At 40.7% G+C, this 23,573-nt stretch overlaps 2 protein-coding genes across 2 annotated transcripts; both read right to left on the reverse strand.

Moving 5' to 3' along the window:
- Window positions 1-484: 484 nt before the first annotated feature.
- On the reverse strand, window positions 485-12,990 carry fads6 (fatty acid desaturase 6). Its single transcript, XM_044177764.1, has 6 exons — window positions 12,289-12,990; window positions 8,742-8,908; window positions 7,168-7,348; window positions 6,774-6,961; window positions 3,712-3,891; window positions 485-1,915 (listed from the first exon to the last, which is right to left on the reverse strand). Exons 1-6 carry the CDS (start codon window positions 12,572-12,574, stop codon window positions 1,766-1,768), a joined length of 1,152 nt encoding a protein of 383 aa, XP_044033699.1. The 5' UTR covers window positions 12,575-12,990; the 3' UTR covers window positions 485-1,765.
- A 522-nt stretch (window positions 12,991-13,512) lies between these two features.
- ush1gb (Usher syndrome 1Gb (autosomal recessive)) lies at window positions 13,513-22,495 on the reverse strand. Its single transcript, XM_044179319.1, has 4 exons — window positions 22,189-22,495; window positions 16,224-16,671; window positions 14,707-15,530; window positions 13,513-14,179 (listed from the first exon to the last, which is right to left on the reverse strand). Exons 1-3 carry the CDS (start codon window positions 22,350-22,352, stop codon window positions 14,709-14,711), a joined length of 1,434 nt encoding a protein of 477 aa, XP_044035254.1. The 5' UTR covers window positions 22,353-22,495; the 3' UTR covers window positions 13,513-14,179; window positions 14,707-14,708.
- Between the last annotated feature and the right edge of the window lie 1,078 nt (window positions 22,496-23,573).

A 23,573-nucleotide genomic window follows, 5' to 3' on the forward strand; every position in this document is an offset into this window, starting at 1 on the left:
AGCAGCTCCGCTACAGACACAAACCACAGCTTAAGAGTGAATATTATACTTACATTTGTCATGTGTCCAGAAACACTACGCCACATGAATGTTTATGTTGGTCCGTGTTTGCTAGATTTGTAAATATGTCATTTGTACATCACTTTTGGCGAAATTGTCAACTGTTTGCTGCCCCCAAGTGGCAAAAATCTATCAATACTGCTTTAAGTATTTTTATGTCACAGATGAAATATGATACATTTTATTCTCATGTATGTGAGTGTGTGAATGATTTTTATTGTGACTTTCACTTAAGTCCACAATTTCAATTATAGCTATCTATAGGTTTCAAAGAAATGATGGATAGTTTAATTTAATGTGTATACGTTCACAATAACGTATATAATCAGGAATGTCACTTAAAGAACAACTCAATATAGCCAGCACGGACGTTTGGCTACTGGAATATAAGACAATGTGTCAATAAAGGCAATAAAACAATTTATGAAAATTAAATGTTAAAATTTATTATTAGAAAAACACACAGAGACACCTCTCCTTATGTACTGTAGCTACAGTGCAGTCACGGATGTGCCTTTGAGATGAGGATACAGCGAATTAAACGTGTGTATTGACAACAACAGCACCATCATCTGTCACTACGGAAACAGGGACCTGTCTCACAAAGCAGGATCAGTGGGTTAGCCAGCTGCAGCGTTAGTTACCAGTTACCTAGTTTTGTTCAGTATTTTTCAGTTCAGTAAAAGTCTGCAGTGCTGCTCTCTACATCCAAAACAAATACTGTTACGAGGAATAGTTTGACATTTTGAGCTGGAGCCAGGCTGTGATTAGCCTAGCTTAACGTATAGACCAGACGCAGGGAGAAACAAATCTGAAAAAACCTCTGAACTATTCCTTTAAAGGTTATATATTATGTTACTATTCATGACGACCACGAAAACACACGTTTTCAGCATTAAAGCACAATATTTTGATTGGTTTGATTTTTAGCTCTGAAGAATGTCAATAAATTATACTTACTGTACTAAAAAAGTGTATTAAAGCCCATAAGATACTGTAAATTTACAGTAATTTATATCACATTTAGTAGCTATTGCTGTTTTTTTATATTCAACTGTTGTGCTTAGTTTCTGTAACTTTTACCTTCGTGAATTCTTATTTTTTCCTGCTGCAGTGAATGACTTTCCCACTGGGAATAAACAATTTCTTCATATCTCATAAAATATGATCCTCTGAATCTCTTGATGTTGCATGTTACTGTTAAATCCAGAGTTATAGGAGGCGGTTGGTTACCATCTTTGTGAAACCAGTTATCCAGGACCAGCAGATACCTCGAAGAGAGCCTCACTAAGTTGAATTTTCTTCATGAGACAGACCCCAGGTCAGTTCAAAAGCTGTGATTAATCTCCCACTGTGACTTTTAATGCAGCACCAATTAAACCCAATCAAGTCAGCTTTTGGTTGTGCGCTTATCTTTGTGCTATGTATTAAATTGTATTATGTGTATGTATTAAATTTAAAATTAAAAGTGTAGGATATTCATTCATTTAATCAATCACGAGAATTTAGCTCCTAATATCAAAGCAAACTACATACATCTTTAATGTGTTGATGTGTTATTGATTAAAATTCTGTATGTTAGAGACTATTCAAACCTGTACTGTGGAGGCTGTAACACGTCAAATGCACTTAAACACTGAAGCTTGTGCTTTTCAGCAGCAGCAGTCATTAGTCTGAAGAGTTTTTCTCCTTTACTGCTTCTTCATCACTGCACTCCCACCAGCTCTGTGATCGGCGGGGCAAACACCATCAGTTCCTGGTATTTGTGGAAGAAAAGGTGCAGGCGGGAGAGGTAGCTGTCCTCCTGGTATGGAAGCTGCTTTTCAGTCAGATACTTGGACACAACAGGCTTCACCTGGAGAGCCGTGGAAGACAGACACAAGTCAAATGTGGTTTCAAACAAACTAGAAAAACATTGAACAGTATCTGCAGTAAATGGATATCCATGGCTACAAATATACAATACAAATAGTCAAGTCACACACACACCATGATGTGGTGTGACAGGTAAACATCACTGCCACTGACTACAAAAAGAACCGCATCAAGCTTTGTACTCACCTACATCAAAATCTTAAATAGCTGCCTTTGTAACTCAGATTATTAATTAAATCTTACTGTATACTATGGAGTTGCCAGGTACTTTCCAGATAGTATTGTGGTCTTAAATGGATATTGAGTGTACTATGTTTATTTTAGATATTTTAAAGGGCTACTCCAGAGATGTAGTATTGCTCTCCAATAAAGTTAGAGGGCTCGCAAGAGACTTTTTTGCTTTTTTAAAGATGGTCAAAATTCAAGCAGCAGAGGCCGACACATCCTGACTTTTAGTCCTTAGTATGATTCAAACTCCAAAAACACTGAATCCTACATTTCCCATAATGCAACTCTATAAAAGAAATTCGTTAAACCCTCCATGTATGGTAAATGTTAAGGTCTTTCAAACTCCTCATCCCGCTTTCCCGAAACGGAAGTTTCCCGATAAAAATTTGAAGTTTCGTGCCCAAGTTGAGAAAATATGATGACATCACTATGACATCATCAAGGTGATTTTCTCTGAAACCTCCTCCTGAGCCACAGAAGACATTATGCAACAGTTTTCACAGGTTAAGTAGTACTTCTCAGGCCGAGTAAATTAAATCAAATGGAGCTGAATACAAAAACAGCTCAAAGAGAGGAAGAATCTATCTCAGTGTAGGTCCATATTATTTGCTTTAAATGTGCCTGTCTATATAAGTAAAAGTAGCAATACCACAGTGTCAAAATAATCTGTTAGAAGTAAAAGTCATGCATTCAAAATGTTACTTAACTGAAAGTACAAAAGTATTAGAATCAAAACATAGCCTAAACTTAAACTACTAAAAGTAAAAGTACTCATTATGCAGAATGGACCTTTGTGGAGCTTTCAGTCATATCACATATACAATATTATAATTATCTGCTGAGGAAGATCGTGTGATACGATTGAAAGCTCTAAAAGCTCCAGAACAGCTACTAAATGGACCTTGAGGTGAGTTTGTTTTGGTATGTTTAGATCCATTTATACCGTTATGTAAGGAATTTGCTTCTTTTACCTTGTAAACACTTGCTTGGTACACACATTTTTGTACCAATGTTTTTTCATAATCGGTGGTGGAATGTAAATAAGTAAATTTACTCAAGTACTGTAAGTACAATTTTGAGGTACTTATACTTTACTTGAGTATTTCCATTTTCTGCTACTTTATACTTCTACTCCACAACATTTCAGAGGCAAATATTGTACTTTTTACTCCACTACATTAATTTTATATCTTTAGTTATTAGTTGCTTTGCAGATTCAGATTATTAATACAAAATATAATCAACTAATAAATTATGATGATTTTATACTTACCATAAATGCTAGGTTATTACTGCAACTATGACATTATTTCATGCCAACACATTATAAATTGATTATATGATTACTTTGTAACTCCACAGTAATGATTGTAGAGGAGAATAAAGTGGCTTCGTGTTTGATCCCACCTTTGAACTCTTTAACTTTAACTAAAGAAATCTCTCTTTCAATCAAAACAATCCAATAGATCTACAGTGAGAGTCACATACGGTAAAACACTACGTGGAAACTGATGATATATAATGATTTGAGGTTTAATTGTTTCCTACCTTTAAACACATGTTATCAGACAGGAAGGGGAAGAGATGGTGCTCCACATGGCAGTTAATAAGTGAGTGTCCAAAAATCCAGTCCAGCAGGGGGTTACGCGGCAGGTTCAGGACCCCGTGGGTCATCTGGTAGATCCTCTTTGGTCGGCGGGTCGGAGAGAACATGTGGAGGCCAATGTGCTGCGGATTCCACACAGTTTTAGACAAGTTTGGTTAAATGTCTACAGGCAATCACATAAGTTATATACAGGATGTAATCTGTTGAAAAAAACAATCTCACCACAAGGTGAATAGCTAAGTGCACCTTTTGGTTTTGTCAACTGGTGTTTGCAAAGTTAAGAATGAACTTTCAATCTCAAGTATAAACAGTGGTGGAAGAAATATTCAGATCCTTTACTTAAGTAAAAGTACTAATAACACACTGTGAAAATAATCTACTATAAGTCCTGCATTCAAAATCTTACTTAAGTAAAAGTATCAAAAGTAAAATTACTAAATAAAAAATAAATTATATCTGATGTTTCTGGATTCATATTCCTGCTGCATTAACGTGAATGTTGCATTTTACTGCTGTAGATGGGGGGGGGGGGGGGTTAAATATTTTATTTAGCTTAAACTCAGCCCATAAAGGAACACTTCATCCTTCAATCAATCAGAAAAAATCTAATTCAAAATCACTACATTTGGAGATACATGGTTTTCACTGGACAGGAAGGGTATGAAAAAGTGTCATCTGTAAAGTAACTAATAACTAAAGCTGTCAGACAAATGTAGTTGAGTAAAAAGTACAATATTTGTACTCTGAGATGTAGTGGAATAGAAGAGAATGAAGTATTAAATTGCAGAAAATGGAAATACTCAAGTAAAGTACGCGTACTTAAGATCTAATGGATGCTGAGGTACAGTATATTAAAGCTCTTTGTTGTAATTTGGAACAATAGTGACATCCTGGTCAATTTGTAAGTGCAGTCTGTTCCACATCAAATTACTTTAGACAATAAACAAGCAGAACAGTATCGTAGAAAAGGTTTCAGTCGTAGTCATCTGGACACTGTTTTCAGAATCAAGACGTTTCGGCTCCCATCCGGAAGTCATTCCCAATCCTGCGGCAGCTGAAGAAATTCAACCTGCCAAAGACAGTGATGGTGCACTTCTACACCGCCATCATTGAGTCCATTCTCACCATCTGGTACGTTGCTGACACTGCCAGGGACAAGGGCAGATTGCAGCGTATCATTCGCTCCGCCAAGAAGGTGAATGGCTGCAATATACCCTCCCACCAGGACCTGTACGGCTCCAGGACCCTGAGGCGAGCAGGAAAGATTGTGGCTGACCCCGGACACAAACTGGACACAAACACTCCCCCCCGGCAGGAGGCTGCAGTCCATCAGGACCAAAACTTCACGCCACAAAAACTGTTTCTTTCCATCTGTAGCTGGCCTCATCAACAAGGCCCGGGACCCCCGCTGACACTGACTCATTACACCCCCCATTTCAGCTGAAACTGTGGTTTTGTGTTGCAGATATTATACTATTTAAATTTTCACAAGCAAACTGAGACACGGTGAACCTAGGGCTTTCAGGGCCCCTGTATGTCTGGGCTCACAGGGTAGCTTGCTTTGTTTGGTTGGTAAATCAGGAACCAGCTCAACCAAACTGGATTTCAATTCCTCGAATTTCAATATTTGTGTGGCACGGACGGACCAAAACAAGAAGAAAACTGCCACCACTGCTTGCATAAATAAAGAATATAAAGTATTTATAAAGTATACTGTATGCTTTCTATACAGCGTCAATTTGTAAAACATGTGTTTTCTCATATATAAAGGAAATGAGAAGAGTTTTGTTACACAATGTTTTCAAATGAGACGCCGCAGTCAACCAAACCAAAGGTTATCCTCGGCTAGAAGTAAAGGTAGGACAACAGCCAACAACAGCACCAGGAGACAAGGGAGAACAGGTTTTCAGTCTGACCCCCCACAGAGAACAAACATTCTCTCTGTTAGACCCTTGACTTCACATCAAGAACCTGTGTTTTATAATCCATCTTCACACACTTTGATCAGAACACTGCACAATGACCTGCAGGACTCCTTCTGGGAAAATCATGCATGAATTGTTCCTTTTTATCCCTTTAGTTCCCTGACTGGTCTGATCTATGAGAACACAATGCTGCATTGAACAAGAGTTTCTCAGAAGGCCACATAACAAGAGGTTCTCTCATAATCATTTGGCATGAAATGACTCGGCCAGCAGTCTTTACCAAGTCTGTGAGAGGTGAACACATATGAGGATCATGTGAAATGATTGCAATCTCCAGAACAGCTACTAAATGGACCTTGTTGTGAGACGGTTCTTTAAATTATGTCCTGTTTTCAAATACAATGATCGTTTAAAAACATATTCTACAAAAGGAAATGCCTCAAACCAAAATTAATTTATGTGGTGTATTTTTAGCCATGCTAGCAGCAGACTGTCAGTCTACCACTTTGGTCCAGACTGAAATCAACAACTACTGGTTGATTGCCATGAATTTTTTTTTACAGAAGATGAAACCTACTGACTTCAGAATCAGAATCAGAATCAGAAATGCTTTATTGATCCCTGAGGGGAAACTCTTTTGCTACAGCAGCTCAGTATCACGTCAGTGCACACAGGGATAGAAGTACTAAACAAAAAAAATATAATACACTATAATACAGGTCAGAAAATAAATTAAGTACAAAATTAAGTATAAAATAAAATAAGTGTGAAGTACAAAGTGGGTTTACCGGTTGATGATAATAATACGGTAGCTTATTAAGATTATAATGAGACGGAGGATATTGCACAGATATGCACCTTGTGTTTAATGCTAATTCATGCTAACACGCTAAACTAAGATGGTGAACATTTTAATCATTATACCTGCTAAACATCAGCATGTTAGCATTGTTATTGTGAGCATGTTAGTATGCTGATGTTAGCATTTAGCTGCTAGCATGGCTGTAGACTCTTAGTCTTGTTAAAGAGCATGTAACCAACATGTACAGTACAGCAGGCCTGCTGCAGGTGTTTCTCACCTGGAAAATGTTGACATGGATATACGGCACAGTGAACATTGCTCTGCATACAAGCATGCAGAGCAAAGCGCTGTGAGCTGACAGGAACCCGGAGACGTGGATCAGCAGCCAGTACTGTGAATACAGGCCCAGTGTTACCATCAGGATGGTCCTAACGACGAGAGCCAAAGAGTGTCCTTTGAGGTGAGCTGCAAAACCAGAGATTCAGAAACCATCACATGTATGAGAATAAACTCACACCTAAATGAGAGAGACGAGGTAACACGGGAACTTGAACAGGATCAGAAGGTAAGAAATCTATCTCAAATTTATGCTGATAATCACATTTAATGTTGAAATATTTGAGTAAACTCATAAACCGTCTGTCCTTCCTTGGTGCTTTGGCGCCTCTTACCGAGTGCAACAAGTGGCGTGATGATAGGCATGGCCAGGGGAGCTATGAACAGGTAGACAGTGCGAGGCAGGAAGGGGACCTTCCATACGCTGGAGTCCCCGAGTCCAATGACATTAGTATGAGCATGATGCATCTTAATGTGGCCCTGAACACCGACTTGCGCTGAGAATGAACCACAAATCTGAGTGGATGAACACAAGGACATATGGGCATGTTTATGAACATCCAAACAACAAAACCGTCCCTGATGCAACACATAAAAACAATCAATGACAATGATCAAGCAGGAAAATCAATATTTGTATTGACTGACTTCACCCTAGTTTTATTATATGTTCTTTTCCATTTGATAAGCAGCTAACAGCTGCTGACAAAAAAAAGCAAGATGAAATTTGTTTACTTAAAGAGCTACTGAACACTGAACACAATTCACAGGGTCAAAAGTTCACTGAATTGATTATCGTAGCACTGAGGTTATTAAACACAGCATTAATAACCTGACGTAGAGTGTCACACACATCCATCATTCACTCTTGTAAATATTTTTGTTTCTAGGGTCATTTACCGGCAGTACTGGCAGTACTTTCAGTACTTTCACCTTAATTTTACGCAGGATAGTTTCGCTGAGCATGAAGCCTTACCCTGCTTCACATTCACACAGTCTCACACACATTCACACCTGCTCTGTACAACTGTAGACGTATTCAGCTGGTCACTGAGCAGCTTCACCGAAACAGCTGGGAGTCAAAGGAAATAGTTCGACATTTTGGGAACTATGCTTATTCGCTTTCTTGTCAAGAGTTAGATGAGAAGATTGATACCACTCTCGTGTCTGTATGGTAAATATGAAGCTACAGCCGGTTAGCTTAGCATAAAGACTGGAAACACGGGGAAACAGCTACAATGGCTCTTTTTAAAGGTAAGAAAATCCGCCTACCAGGTCCCTAATTAATACATTATATCACACACATTATTTGGTTAATTTGTACAAAAAACAAAGTATAGAAAAGACAGGTTGTGGTTTTACAACGGGTTATATTTCTTGACTTGGACTATTGGACTATTTCTTCGATGGGGCAGTGACTTCCTGGAGTCTTGTCGTCACTGTGCCAGGCAACCAGCGGAGCCAATAAATAGTCTGGCACATAACCCCCATAACACCACAAAGTCTCATTTTTACACTACTGTGTTTGTGCAGATTAAACCCATGAGATATATGATGTTAATTACGGAGCTTTAAATGTGCTGGTAGGAGGACTTTGTTACCTACAGAGCCAGGATGGCTGTTTTCTCCTGTTTCCAGTCTTAATGCTAAGCTAAGCTAACTGGCTGCTAGCTGTAGCGTCATATTTAGCCTACAGACATGAGAGTGGTGTTGATCTTCCTATCCAACTCTCAGCAAGAAAGCAAACAAGCGCTTTTCCCAAAATGTTGAAGTATTCCTTTAAGTGCCTAGCTCAAGGGCACTTCAGCAGTAGTTTTTTTAAGAGCACTGCTTCAGAGCTACACGTGAGAATAGTAACCAACTCAAAAATAAGCTTTGCCTCAGGTGTTTAATGATATGAACATCTCACCTCAATGAAGAAGACGGCCCAGAACTTTCCCCAGGCCTGCGACTCACTCAGCGCCCCGTGGCTGGCCAGATGTGTCCCTTTGATGGTGATGACAGCATGAGCCACACCCATCAGCAGCATGCCCGCTGAAAACCACAGGATCTGAGAGGAGCTCAGCAGCAGGAAGGCTGCAAGACAGAGCACGGGACTAACAATGGCTTTTGACCTAAAAGATAAGGTATTGATGCCTTGACCTTGGCAACAGGACACACATTATCACTGGCAAAGAATATTTATACAGACATTCAGTCTTTTTATGTTTACATTTACACAATTAAGTTGTAATAATATAACAGTTTGTGCTGAGGGTGGCACCACAAGAGTTTATATTTTGTACAGGGAACATTTGAGGACATCAGACTCTTGGATTTCACGAGTGGCACTGAGTTCAGTGGAATTTACCTGTAATCCATCTGAGGAAAAGTCATGTTTTTGTAACTTGGCATCAATGTGAACTTGAGCTATTGCTGAAAAGTTTGTCAGCCCTCAGGTTTGTTCTCATTTTTAACATTAGTCCAGTGAGCAACTTTAATGACACGGATGTGTCAGACTCATGCCATCCAGGATCATGACTCATCAGGCTAGTAGACATTAACATTTAGTGTTTAATGCTAAGATTAGCATGTTAACTTGCTAAGGTAAGTTAACACGCAAAATAAAGCTGCTATAATCAATATTTTTACAATAAAAATGTATCAAATTACTATGTATAATGTGAAAGGTGTTGCTCGTAGTTTTTGCCGGACAGAGAATTATCACCGACTCTGCAGCTCCCCTCAGATCTACAGAGCATTTTAGCGTCTTTAAGCTCATTGTTTTGGTTTCATGATCTGCAGCTTTAATGTTTTGTTCACTCTCATAAGCGTCATTTACAACAGCAGCAGCTGTTCTCAGCAAAAAAACTCTGTACTATCTATTCAGCACCAAACATTAGACAAAGTTAGCTACTAGCTGGTGAACATAGTGGAGCATTTAGCAGCTAAAGAGGCAGATGTTTTTCTCAAGAGTTGGTGACGACCAAAACAGAGCAAAAAGGAGAGTGAATATTGGATTTACATTCATCAGGTGGCCAGAAATTAATGCTAATGATGCTCAGTGTCTGCTGGATGTGTAAAAAAGCAACTGTTTGCTAACATGTCCACCATATCAACTTTATATGGTGATAATTTGTCAAACTCATTGTTGTGTTTACAGCTTGTTGCGCCGCCCCAAGTGGCCAAAAAATCAGTTAATGCAGGTTTAAGTGTTATGTGTGTTGGTTAGCATGTTAGCATCATGCTAACATTTGACATGAAATGTTTAGCATGTTAGCATTTTAGCATGTTAACACGTGTATAGATAGCATGATAGAGTGACATGCTAACAGTTAACATGTTCACAATGTGTGAGGAATTCAGTCAAAATCTTTTTAGTTAAGTTTTAGACAAGTGGAAAATTTGACTGTTGCTACATAAAAAGTGGGACCATAAATGGCTATTTTACTGTCAAGCCAACAGACCAACTGACCCACACTGCCATCCCCACAGCAACGCCACTGTGTGGCTGAAAACTTGCAGTGTGAGCACCCACCCAGTCACTCCACTGCAGCAGTGGTGTGACTTTCAGCCATGACACGCAGGAAGATCAGGTGAAAGAGTGAAACTTTATCCTTAACTGGAGGTGACTTTCTTGATTTGTGTCTGACACCATTTCATCACACAGGAGGTTCCTTGTATAATCACATCACCGTGTACTGTTTCTGTTTACATTTATCTTTCAATTCTTATGATTTTCTTGATTGCTTTGTCCTGTGTTCAACTCGGATCATTCAATCCAGTATCCACGAACATTAAAACATTTATACCATTTAGTGTCATCAAAGTCAGTTTGATGATAAAATGACCATCACATTTAATAATTAATGAAATGCAGCAGCGATGTGGTTGTACAGACTGGACTTTTTAACTATAATAACCCTGCAACACAAGCAGCCAGCGAGGCTTACAGCTGGGTTTAGGTGACATGTTTCCTTCCTAACCCAATAAAACTGTGCTAATATTCTGCACCTCATATTTCAAAGCAGCCTATTTCGAGGTGATAAGTCACAAGCTCAGTGATACACGATGACAGATGCCTCCTCAGCACCCTTGTGGGACTAAATTCAATTCAGAATTGAGTATTTCTTTACCCTTATACTACAGTCAGGGATAAACTGTATGGATTCATTTGAGGAAAACTCACAAACAAGCAATTATAACAGAGTGAATGCAGCAGTAATGTGTTTTAACTGCGGGCACGTCTACAAGTCTAGATTACAAATTAAGCTTTAACCTGGTGTCCCGTGGTGCTGCTAAAAGCTGTCAGTTCCAATGATCGAGTGACATGAGTCACAATAGACGCTAGTCCTAATTGAGGTCAGTAGCTGACCACCAGTGACCCAGATAGAGGGGAACCACGGGAGACTGTGAATGTATAAACCAGTTATGACAACAGTACAGGACTGAAAGAGCTGTATTTTATTTTTAAAATGCAAGCATGCTTGATGGAACGTGATTACATAAAACAATTAGACGATTTATTTATTTAATTGTATTTGTAAGGGGCCGTGTATAATATTAAACATAAAAAGATTAATCAATTAGTCAATAGACATTGCACAAATTTAACTGGCAAAATATTTGATGAGTGACTAATAATTAAAGCAAAAATGGCCAAATTTCACTGGTTTCAGCTTCTCGAATGTGAAATTGTTATGGTTTTCTTAATCTTCTGTGACAGTAAATTGAATATTTTGGTCTTCACAAAACAAGCCATCTGAAGACATCGCCTTCTGCTATGGGGACTTATGATGGGCATTTTTCATTATTTGCTGACATTTTATATCGAACAATTAATCAAGAAAACAATTGGTAGATTAAATTCTAGTAAAAATAATTGTTAATTGCAGCCCTATTCTGGTCAGACAAAATATTTAATCATAAGACGTCACCTTGGGCTCTAGGAGATTGTTAAGGGCCATTTTTGACAGATTAGTAAATAGTGAAAATAATCATCATCATTAGCTAAAGCCCTAAATACAATTATCTTGAGATAGAAATTTGACATTTTCCTGTAGTATAAATTCTGCATTTTACAGGCAATATAGTAACTATATTAAATGTTTAATGTTTGCAGTCATACATCCAAGATGTGATGTGTTTGCAGAAAGTTGACTACATTTAATTCATATATTTATCAGGGACAGCACAGCATGTTAATTAACATCAAAATGATGTAAATGTTTCAGATTGATCCAAAAAGTAGATTTTCTATGTGCAGTCCCTGGGCAGGCTGATGTTTCTGTCCTCTGTCACAGTAACTCCTCCCTGCCATAACTCAAAAACAATACCTTCAAGGTACAACACGTACTGTATTTGACATGTCAAGTTTCCGTGATAACTTATCCCCTTTTAACTAACAACATTTAGGACTTTTTGACCATTAAATAAAACCTCCCTGTGAGCTGTATGAAGTGTCCGCAGAGTCTTACCAGGTGGCAAACAGAGGAATGCTGCTGCCAGGATGCTGCAGTCGATCCCCCTCCTCTCCCACCAGCTGCTTTCTTTCACCATCTTCTGCACCAGCCTTGTCAGCTCCATCATCAGTGACTCTTTCTCCGGCTCGTCACCACCTGTGCCTCCATTCTTCTTCCACTCTCCCTTCATCTCTTCACTGTATTCTGAATCCCCTTTCCTCTTGACTGACATCTCCCCCATCCTCCCACCTCCTGCTCTCTCATCCCGTTCTTCCCTCCACTCCTCCGGTACATTCTGCATGGCAGCTCCTCTGCTGATGACCGGCTCAAGAAAAAGTCACCATGCGGTGTGTGGCCTCTTGCAAGCAGCCAGCGCTAAACGCTGAACCCTGAGCACAAAGTCCACAGGTCAGCGTGAGCGTTGCTGTAGTCCTTACTGGCGAGAGGCATTGTCAGCAAAGCCCAGCCCCTTTCCTGCTGCTTCAAGATCCTCCCCTCCTCTCCTACCTTCTCATCTCTCTTACACTGCTTCCTCTCTGTTTTTCCCCGTCAGCTGACTCCTGGTGCAGTCCAGCAGCAGTGGAATTTATTGTCCCACTGCCCGAAGATGTAAGGCTGCCCTGTAACGCGATGGAGCCAAAAATCCTCACACTGGCAGCTACACAAAACTACGGCTGCTCAGCTGAGAGCCGACTTCTCCCTCCTCTCTGATGTCTCATACATTCTGCATGTCGCTCACCCCCTCCTGTTTCTTTGTGTCAGCTTCCCTCCCCTCCCATCTCTGTAACCTTGGCAAATGTCCTGGGAAAAGAGAAGGAGAAAGGAGGGCTGAGGAGTGGATTAACAGTGGCTGTTCAGTTGTTTCTTCACTAGGGGAAAGGTTCGGAATCAAAAGGAGAAGATGCTGGTGTGCAAGAATGTGCCTGGATAGTTGGGGTGTGTTTATGAGTTGGCGCGGATGAGAGTATATGTGAATTGCATGCACATATCTAATGTCAGTGTTGCTTTTTCTGGAGACAGGCCAGTGTTCTGGGCTTGAGGCCATGCTGACTGCAGTGTGCACTTTAAAAAATACAGTGTGTGTATTTTTTTACTCCACAGGACAGCAGGTACTGCAGACCGGGCTGTCGTTTTGTCTTTTTGTGCCAGAGAATGATGCATGAAGGGTGCAGAGGTAAAGCACATATTCAGTAAACACTGGTTGGTTATATCAAACTATATTCACACACAAAACAATAATATTTTTCACTTTGTTTAATAAAAGATAATTATTGTTGTGGGTACATCTTCAGATACAAAAACAGGTTTTTACCAACATAAAATGTACATTCATGCACAATCATACTCTCAAGTGCACAGACAGACAGACCTTCAGAGAAACCAAATATGCCCTGGAGCAACCTGAGATAACAGTGTTATCTAGCACACACTCACATAAGCTCACAGTCCCACACCATTGTTTTTACTCTTGCAACACTGTTTGCAGAGCAACGGTCAGTCTGTGGCTTTTCATTCATAAATAACCCAATAAATAGTAAGTCGCCATTGTGTATGTGCCATGGAGTAAAATAACATGTTTAAAGTAAGAAAACTGTACAATGAAAACATAATACACAATATATTCAGAGGATTAGGTACATACATTCACTTATACATAAATCATTCATTGATACGGTATACCAAAGACAACAGCTGTTACAGTAACAGACAGGCTAAATTTCACTGGAAGAGAATCCATACAAACACAATGCAGACATGTGCCCATGTGTCTGTATATGTGGCAAAGTTTTCCCATAAAAATGTTTATTACTTCTTTTCCAAGTTTTAGTTAGATGCTTAGATTCCATGTTGCCTCCGCTGACTGTACTGGGGAATAATAACATAACGTCTTCGCTGTGTGTTTATCCTGTAAATAAAGACAAACAAATAACACGATGTATTCAGATATAAATGTGCGATGAAATATCAACATAAGTGTCATGCTACTACAATGGCTGAAAGGCCTCCAAAGCTCCAAAATCTCATCTCGTTATATCACAAGTCGCCACTAGATGGTGCCATTTAATCAGTAAAGAAGCCTTCCGGTCTTGCAGCGCTTCATATGTAAAAGGCTCTGCTGCACACACACACAGGTGTTTTCAGTTGTTCTGGCTGATTAGATCTCTGCTCAGGTTGAAGACATGTTTGCAGTTCAAGGTGTCCTGTCCACAGATTTACAGACTTCTTTTTTAGGTGTAGCTAGGTGTAAGATTTAGGGTCAACATTAGCGAAGGCCATCCAAACCTATTCATATTTTCACGATTCTGTGCTGTCTGTCGTCCCCAGTAAATGTCATCTACACAATATTCTGATGGATGCAAAAACACTAGTTTACGTGTGACAACAAAGGTTTATCAGGTAGAAAAGGAGAGTACTCCATTACTCCATACTGACCTTCAAAGCTCAGTGTCTTCAATGGCCTCTGGTTCATCTAGGGTGTCCAGACGTCTCTTGCAGGCATCCAGAAGTTTCTTCCTGGGGCCCAAAGGGATATGGATACTTGTGAGGTCCTGATCTGAACACAGCAGTAAAGCCTGCAGGTCGATCTTCTCCCTCCTGAAGATCTGCATGAACTCACTGAGGCTTTGAGAGGCCAGGAAGGTCTCCAGAGGACTGTTTTCTGGCTCCAAGTCCTGATCCAACCCAACGTCAGTCTCCTCCCAGGGAAAATCCTGAAGGTGTCTTTCTTGCAGGCTCAAGGCGCTGCCAATACTGTCCTCATCAAAGCTGGACAAGCGTTGAGGCAGATGTCCCCGTAGACGAACATTAGGTGCCCGGCCCAAAGGTTCACTCCCCGCTACACTCCCTTCATCCCGTGCCCCGATACCAAACATGCCTCCACTCATATAGTTCCTCCTGAACACCATGGTGCCAAGCCCGGGTCGGGTGAACAGGGAATCACGCCCGGAGTCGGCACTGATCTCCGAATATGCAGCCTCATGGAGGCCCGGGTCGCTCATGGCACGAGAGATGGTGTCAGCATCGTCGTCATTGTCACGGGGGAACATGTCGCGGATGTTGAGGCGTGACTGCTCCTTGGGGTTGCCGTATGTGCCCTGTTTGACGAACATGACGTCATTGCCAAGCTGTAGGCCAGACAACGAGCGCACGCTTTTCCTCCCGTCCTCGTAGATCTTGAACGTTCCATCTACCTGCTTCTTCTTCTCTAGCTTCTTCTGTATCTTGGCCTTGCCCTTGGCTGTGGAATGCAGGGTGGCCTGAGAGGAAAGTAAAGACATTAAGAATTAAGAAACATTTGGCAACCTCTTGTCACTTTTGTTTTTCTAGCGCATCATGTGTGCTTGTGGGTACGTACAGTCTGCGTGGTCATACATTTTGGGGAGTGCTCAGTGGCCCACACAGATGTCCTTGCAGAAATAAGCAGATTAAAAACTTAAATCACGCTGACCCTTGCAGACTCTCACAGCGACGCTGACACAGAAAATATAAATTTGCCTTGAAGCTGCACTAAGCAATCTTTTTGTATTGACAATGGATCAAATGTGTAATGTGAAAGGGGTCGCTCATAGTGACTAATCCACAGAGAATTATCACCCGACTCTAGAGTTCCCCAGTTCAACTGAGCGTCTTTCAGCTCATTGTTTTGGTTTTACAGCCCACAACTTTACTGTTTGGTTCATTCCCACAGCTCTTCTCCATTTGCAACAGGCAGCTGCTTTCTTTACTAAACCCACTGTATGCTACTAACTCAAGCCAGTGCCAAACGACAGACAAAGTCAGAGACTCCAAAAGCTAATGTTGCTCACATTTCAGCTTTTCAGAAAGAGTGATGAAAGAAACTCTCTATGGGAAAATATGTTGAGAACCGAGAGAGAAATAAAACAGTTCTAGCCCCGAAGTTGGGCGGGATCTATATATTCCACTTTAACACCAAGTCAAAGAGCTACCACCTGCGAGTATGGCATGTTGGAGGTGACAGTGTTGAACTTGCTCCTCAGTGTGCTGCCGCTGGTGTAGCTAGAAAAGCTAATAGCATCCAAGTTGTCCAAAGCCGCTGACTCCTTCATGAACCTCCTCTCCATACGTTCACGGTGCTTCCTCTGGAGCTTTGCGCAGTCTTTGATCCGGCGCTCCGCAGCGTGGAACGCCCGGTCCTTGAGTTTGCCGACCAGCTTTGGGTTGAGGGTGATCTGCTTGGCAGCGATGGAGTCCAGGTAGCGAACACAGTCCATGTGTCCCTTGGTGGCGGCCATGTCCAGCGGTGTGTGGTAGTCATTGTCCAGACACCACACGTTGGCACCGAAAGCCACCAGGAAGGACAGGCAGTTGTGGTGGCCGTTGGCAGCTGCCAGGTGAAGCGGCGTGTTGCCCCAGATGTCACACTTGTCTGGGTCACCTCTGGAAGACAGAGGAGGAGATCAAGAAGCCATGTTGGATCTCAACATTACTGGATTCACACATACAGTATTCTTACTCTTATGACTTCTGTTACTAATCTTAAAAGGGCCATACCAGTGTTGGTCAGAAATATGTGGACACCCATATTCACGTGTGCACTTTTGGTCTGGGGTTGTTTTCATGGTTTGGGCTAGGCTCCATACCTCAAGTGAAGGGAATGCTATTTTAAACAATACTGTGCTTCCAATGTTGTGGCAACTGTTTGTGAAAGGCCCTTTTGGTCATATAGTAGTAAAGTATATACTTTTTTCAAAGCATTTTATTTATGAATGTGTTTTTCTTACCTTCCATGCAGCCATTGGTTCTCGTTCATTTCACCACGTTATCAAAATCAACTTGCAGACACTTGAAACTTGCTTTAATACAGGTGGGTAATCCCTCCTGTACAGACTGACCTGACAAGTCTGCGCTGCCCTGCGCTGTCTTACCATGCACAGATAATATAACTGACAAGAATAAATGATGGAGTACATGTTTCAAGAAAGTTTCAAGTGTCTCTTTTCACAGTGCCTGGAAGGCATGAAAAACATGCAAAAGCACTGGTATAGAACTGTAAACTTTCACCATCCTGTTCCCTCATTATCAAAAACCTTAAGCTTGAATTTGAGATCATAATAATTTTCTAAAAATTTGCAGAAAACTTTACTGCCATTATAACACTTGCAGAACGTATACTGAAAAATCATCTCGCTGCCTTTCACCATCTCTCCCTGACATTCCTACTTCGACCATTACAGTAACAGCATTACACATATGTAATGTCCAGTTTCTCTACAACTGCAACACCGTGTTCAGCACGTCCATCTTGTCAGAACAGACTTAGCAAAAAAGAGCAAACTTGTAGAATATAAACCTCTCTCTGCTCTCCCTCAAAATTCAATAACATAGTAGAGTTACTTTGTATTATGACACCATGGAAAAGTTTAGATGATGCAAGAAGTTTTCTACATTGACCAATAGATGAACTCAATTCATGCCTTTTTCTGTAGAGGTTTATCTTCTGCACCAAACGGATGTTTTCTTACAGAGATCTGGCATGGTGCAGACTGGTTCAATGAGAACGTCGGCCTCACTTTGCTGATCCCCTTACACTACAGACGAAACTTGGGAAGTAAGGTGACTCATATGACCTGCCACTATGTCAGTTCATCTCCTGTTCAGAGAAAAGGACCCTTAGGTTTACAGTCAGAGATGCTTTGATGAATTATAGCGTGTTATTAGTTGAGTTAGGTAATGTAATGGTAACATCAAATTATTGTTATCCATCATTGCCAAACCTAGGTACAGTTTAGATCCAAATAGAGTGTTTCACTTCACGCTCTGTGGTTGTGAGTAAAACGCACAAGAGTAGTGATGATTGATCAAATTACAAGTTACTAGTGCTGAAATCTTTAGTTGATAAATTCATAAGACCACGGATAGAAATTTAACCTACAATAATTGTGATATTCGGTTAATTGTTTAAGTAATTTTTTAAGCAAAAATGCCAAACATGTTTGCTACATCTCTGGTACATATCTGGTTGCAGCTTCTCAAATGTGAGGATTTGCTGCTTCTCTGATTTATTTCATTGTAAACTGAATATCTTTGAATTTGGCCTGCTGGTCAGACAAGAGAAGCAATCTGAACTTTGGACATTTTCCACTATTTTCTGACCTTTTACAGTCTAAATTTAGGATAATGATTATTATTTAATTGAAAAAAAAGACTGATAGACTAATCAATAATGAAGAAAATCATTATTTGTAGCCCGGAAATTGACAGCGCATCAGGAGTGAGCTTGCAGTCTTTTTCCACCCTTGTTACATGGCAGTAATATTAGCTGAGGGCTAGCACCTGCTGCTTGAGTATAAAGATTTCACTCAAGCATATTAGTCAGCATTGGATACACATCGTGGAAATACTACTGTGATATCAGTGGAATACTACCCATAATGCTGTGCAAGCAATAACCGGTCAAACAACAACACACTCTGGACTTTGGCTTTTGGTTACAAATTGGTTATAGTTCACTGAAACACATGTAGCATGTTGACTTTTCCACATGCTGTATCCTCCAGTGCACAGTACAGTTTGCATACAAGGATAAACTGTGTTTTTACCAAACTAAATTCCTCCTCTTCCTGTTTTCTCTCCGCCCACATGGCCGGGCCACGGCTGAGCCCTGATCAATAATTGAAATGCTGCAGGTTAAACATGACAGAGGTGGCGTTGCATTATTTATCCCACACACCCAGAGTCTTTTTTTTGCAGACACCCAGAGACACTGCTTCCACACACCACAGGGCCACTACCTTTATCAGCACGAACCCTGATTTCAGTTCCTGTCTGCATCCTGGCAGAGTGTATAAATATCTCATTTGATATTAGAGCAAGTAGTATGTGTTTATTTTTACGATCAGAGCATCATATTTTGCTCTTATATCTTTCCAGCTGAAAGGGCAGTTAAGCAGATCATATTCCAAAGGTACGGGCAAGAAATGTATCGCTGCAGTAACACGAAGGAGGAATCACACCTAACTATCTCAAACAGTAACATGACCATCTGCAGCTCTGCCAGCAGCAGTCACACACCTCAAACCACCACCTGTTTACTAGCAACATGCTTGGCTGGGTATCAAACTTCAATACTTTCTCCGAATCCAACCAAAATGTGTCTCTAGCACATATAGAGTATAGAAAACTCAAAACACACAAAGCCCCCCATCACCGTTCTCTTTTAATTGTTGCCTCCAAGTTCCCATCCAGAAACTAACCAGCGCTACTGGACTGCCATCCTGTTTGCTGCTCCATCTGTCCACCACTTTAATCCAGACTGAAATATCTCAACAACTGCTGGATGAATTCTTTGGTTTATGACCAAATACCAGAACGGCATTCCCACCGGCCTCAGCTGGACTTTGTGTTTAGTGCTAATTAGCTATTGTTAACACGCTAACACGCTAAACTAAAATGGCAAACATGGTAAACATTATGCCTGCTAAACATCAGCATGTTAGCATTTAGCTCAAAGCACCACTGTGCCAGCCTCACAGAGCCGTTAGCATGGCTGTAGACTCTTAGTGTTGTTGAAGTAATTTGATTTAAGCACAAAAAAATGTAGGATTATGAACCACGAAGACCTTAAAGGCCCTGAAAACTGATTTTCTCAATCAGCACCTTGTCCGACATGAACACACTATTTTCTGTTAGAACAGTATGGGTTATTTCAAATTTCTTTTTTCCCCTCTGTACTCTTCGCACTGGTTTTTAGTGGGCGGGACTTAGTTAAAAAAATGGTGAAATCACATACTTTCGTGCACCAATCAGGAATTAGCAACATCTGATGACAGTTGGTGGGTCGTCTGGTTACTGTCAATCAAATCTGATGACAGCACACCCACACAGTCCTGATGAGCTGAGTTTTTAAGTGTTAAACTGTAACTTTTTAATAATGTCATTTGTTCCTCATTTAGTCATAAATATTTAATGTTATACAGAAATACTTAAGATTTGAGGCCAAGTTTTGGGGGCTTTAATACTACATTTTTCATATGGCCCCCCTACAACACAGGGAATTAACATTAAATAGTAATGAAGGACCCGTTACAGCTGATATTGTTCTTTAGTGGTACAAATAAATGTGTTGCCTGTGGGGCCCCTGGGGGTCTGGGGGTCTGAGACAGTTGCCTGCTTTCAGAAATCAGAAATACTTTATTGATCCCCGAGGGGAAACTCTTTCGTTACAGCTGCTCACTGTCACGTCAGTGCACACAGGGATAGAAGTACTGAGCAAATCAGAATATAATACACTATAATACAGGTCAGATAAGTTAAGTACCAAGTGGGTATAAGTATAAAATTTAAATAAGTGTAAAGTACAAAGTGGATTTACCGGTTGATGATAAGTATGTACGGTATAATAATACAATGTAATAATAGAAGTAGTAAGTAATAGTGCATGAACTGTCAAGTTAAGTGTAGCTTATTAAGATGACAGTTCATGCAGTATTTGCCCAGTTGGTAATCCAGACTTGCAAGTACAAAGTTGGTACGTTTACTTATTCTTTGTACAGATATTTACTAGTTTAGTCGTAATCTTTCCATATTTTATTTGGGCAAAGTTTCTTACGTGACTGCTCCTTCGGCTTCTATTGTTAAATAAATTAAAGCTTTTGTGGGAAAATATCTGCAGCGCTAATAATTAAAGAGAAAGCAGCCTATAAAGTAAGAAAAAGGACATTTTCTGTGACATTTATCTAAAAGCTACTCTTCTTTTTTCATTTACCTATTGCTGTGAACTTTGATCTGCAGCTCAGCTTTAGCCATCTTTCTTTGCTTCATATATCCGCTCTGCACTGCGTCCTCCGGGGACCATTGTAGGAAGAAGATGCCCTATCCATCACTGTGACCTTTCCTCACCAAACTCAACTGCCCCCCACTTTACTGCTGGCATTATAAACCTGCCAGCAGCAGCATGACACACAGCAGTATACCCTCCTGTTAATCTGCTGCCATAGAGAACAGGCGGTAAATATTATACTGCATGAAAGGCCGCTTTGTCTGCTTCTTAAAAACCTGAACAAAAGACTCCTCCGATACATCTTATCTCACCCGAATATACACTTACTCCTAAAGCCTTTTATAATGATCTCAGTTTTCTCTTACAAACACGCAGCAGGAGCTCTCTGTACGAGTGTGCACGAGGCTTTCAGAGCAGATCATATCGTTCATCTGCCGCTTGTGAGCTTACAATCGGATTGTGTACAGACGCTGGGCCCTTTCAGTAACTGATCGGTGTAAAAGTGGCTTCTGTATTGTAATTTAATCAGATTAAACCTGTACCTGCACTGGCTCTGGTCTGCTATGTAATGGATTAGCCTGAGCCACATCTGTAAGATTAAATATAAAGTTATCATGCTTCACATACACCAGCACACACTCTTTGTACTCCTTACAGAGTGTGTGTGTGTGTGTGGGGGGGTGTATTTATGTTTGTGCTTGCAGTGGGGTTATCCTGCTGCAAGTGACCTTTCTCTGTAATTAGGCCGTTAAAATGTGTGGCCCTCCATCTCCAGCAGCACTGATTAGAAACATACTGCATGTGGCACAGTGTTTTTATATTCATGCTAATATGAGCAGGCACAGATCAGTGAGATGAAGTTAGAATATAGCTACAGGTAATATACTAATATTTATTTTTTTGAAGCTGGAGGCTTCTAAAGAGTTTCCATTGGTGATAAGAAATGCCATATTAACTCAAAACTATAATGTTTACAGAATAAACAACTCTGACTTGATTAAAGTGATTAAAGTCTCATGTCCAAAGCCTTCTTCTTCAAACAAGTGAGGTTTCTGGTTGAAATAGAAAAATTTTCAGTGAACTTTAAAGAAATTGACAACATTGTCAACAAGAGAGAATAAATCTCCCTCTAAAGGAGATGACAGGTGGATCAGGTCCCTGGTCTCTGGACTCACCCTCTCCCCACGATGAGCCGGAGCGCCTCCAGGTTGCCGTGGTAAGCGGCCCATAACGTCGGTGTCATCCCATCCTCATCCGGTGCGTTCAGCTCCTTCCGTGTGGCCTCCTTCAGCACGTCCAGGTAGCCGTCCCGGGCCGCCCGGTGATACCGGTCGTTCATGGCGGCGCCCTCGGCTCACTCAGAGTTCGGCTCCATGGAGGGTTTGCCTCGTTATTTGGGCAACTTGTAGTCCGGGACGCGGCGTGTCCGGACGGGCGGACGGCCTGGAGAGGCACTGAGCTGGCTGACGGGCTGGTTGCTAGGAGACGAACACGAGGCGTGCTGGTTGTCAGGCAGGGGCGGGGCTATGACGATAGGACCCGCCCCTTTTTAAATATATAATGTAAACCGAGTAAACAGTAGAAAATAATAGGATTTAATAGAATAAAGTAAAATAGAATACAGCAAAGCGGATAAGGATCAGATGTGATGTTTGGTTTCATTACAAGAGAAGCGATTTTTCTCCATTTGCTCCATTTTCGGAAACCATTAAACACAACACTCTTGTTGTGAAGCACTTTGTACTTTGTTTTGATAAGTGCTCTATCAATAAAGTTATATTATTATTATTATTAATATTATTAAAACTTCGAGCACTATTTACAAAACCTCTGACTCCTCTCTCAAAATGAAACTCTCGCCTCAAAACAGTTTTGCCTGTGTTCAAAATCAAGCACTGCTCTCAAATCATTAACAAAGTGATCAAAATGACGTACACTATCAAGCAGTCGGTCAACAATACACCCAAAAAACAGAAAGCACATTGTTGAAGAGATAGTTCTCAGGGAGAAGCACATTTTTAATCTCAAAACAAATGTAATATTTCTCCGTCTCTGTCTTTTGATAAACAAAAACATGTTCTATCATAGGAAATGGCTGCTCTGCTTTGCTCTTTGCAGTTTTGTTGTTGTTCTCCCTCCTCCCTCCTCTGCCTCTGTGACGCTGTAATGAACCTGCGACCAGTCAAAACCTACGGAGCAGTCAGTGCTGGTAACAGATGCAAAGCACAATGTTCAGGGCCATGCGGTGTGTTCATTGTACAGCATACAGCCTGCAATGCACTGTGCTGCAGTGTACAACACTAACGGGGACACAGATCAGAGTAAACATGTGATCAGTGTGCTTCTTCTTGCCTTTGGGCCAGAGCACAACCTGTTTGCTCTCTGAACTGGCTCATATTGGCTGTGTCGCATCATTTGAAACAGGTTACATCAATTTTGAGTGGTTGTGTTCAATCAATGACGTGTGTTCTCCATTTGTATTTGATTGTTGCCACTTGTGTTTATATAGTATGGACGACATGCGCATTAGAGTGCAGAATGTGTTTTGAGTTTTGCTCAA

Source organism: Siniperca chuatsi, linkage group LG20 (genome assembly GCF_020085105.1).
Source record: "Siniperca chuatsi isolate FFG_IHB_CAS linkage group LG20, ASM2008510v1, whole genome shotgun sequence".
In the NCBI taxonomy this organism is placed as follows: Eukaryota; Metazoa; Chordata; class Actinopteri; order Centrarchiformes; family Sinipercidae; genus Siniperca; species Siniperca chuatsi.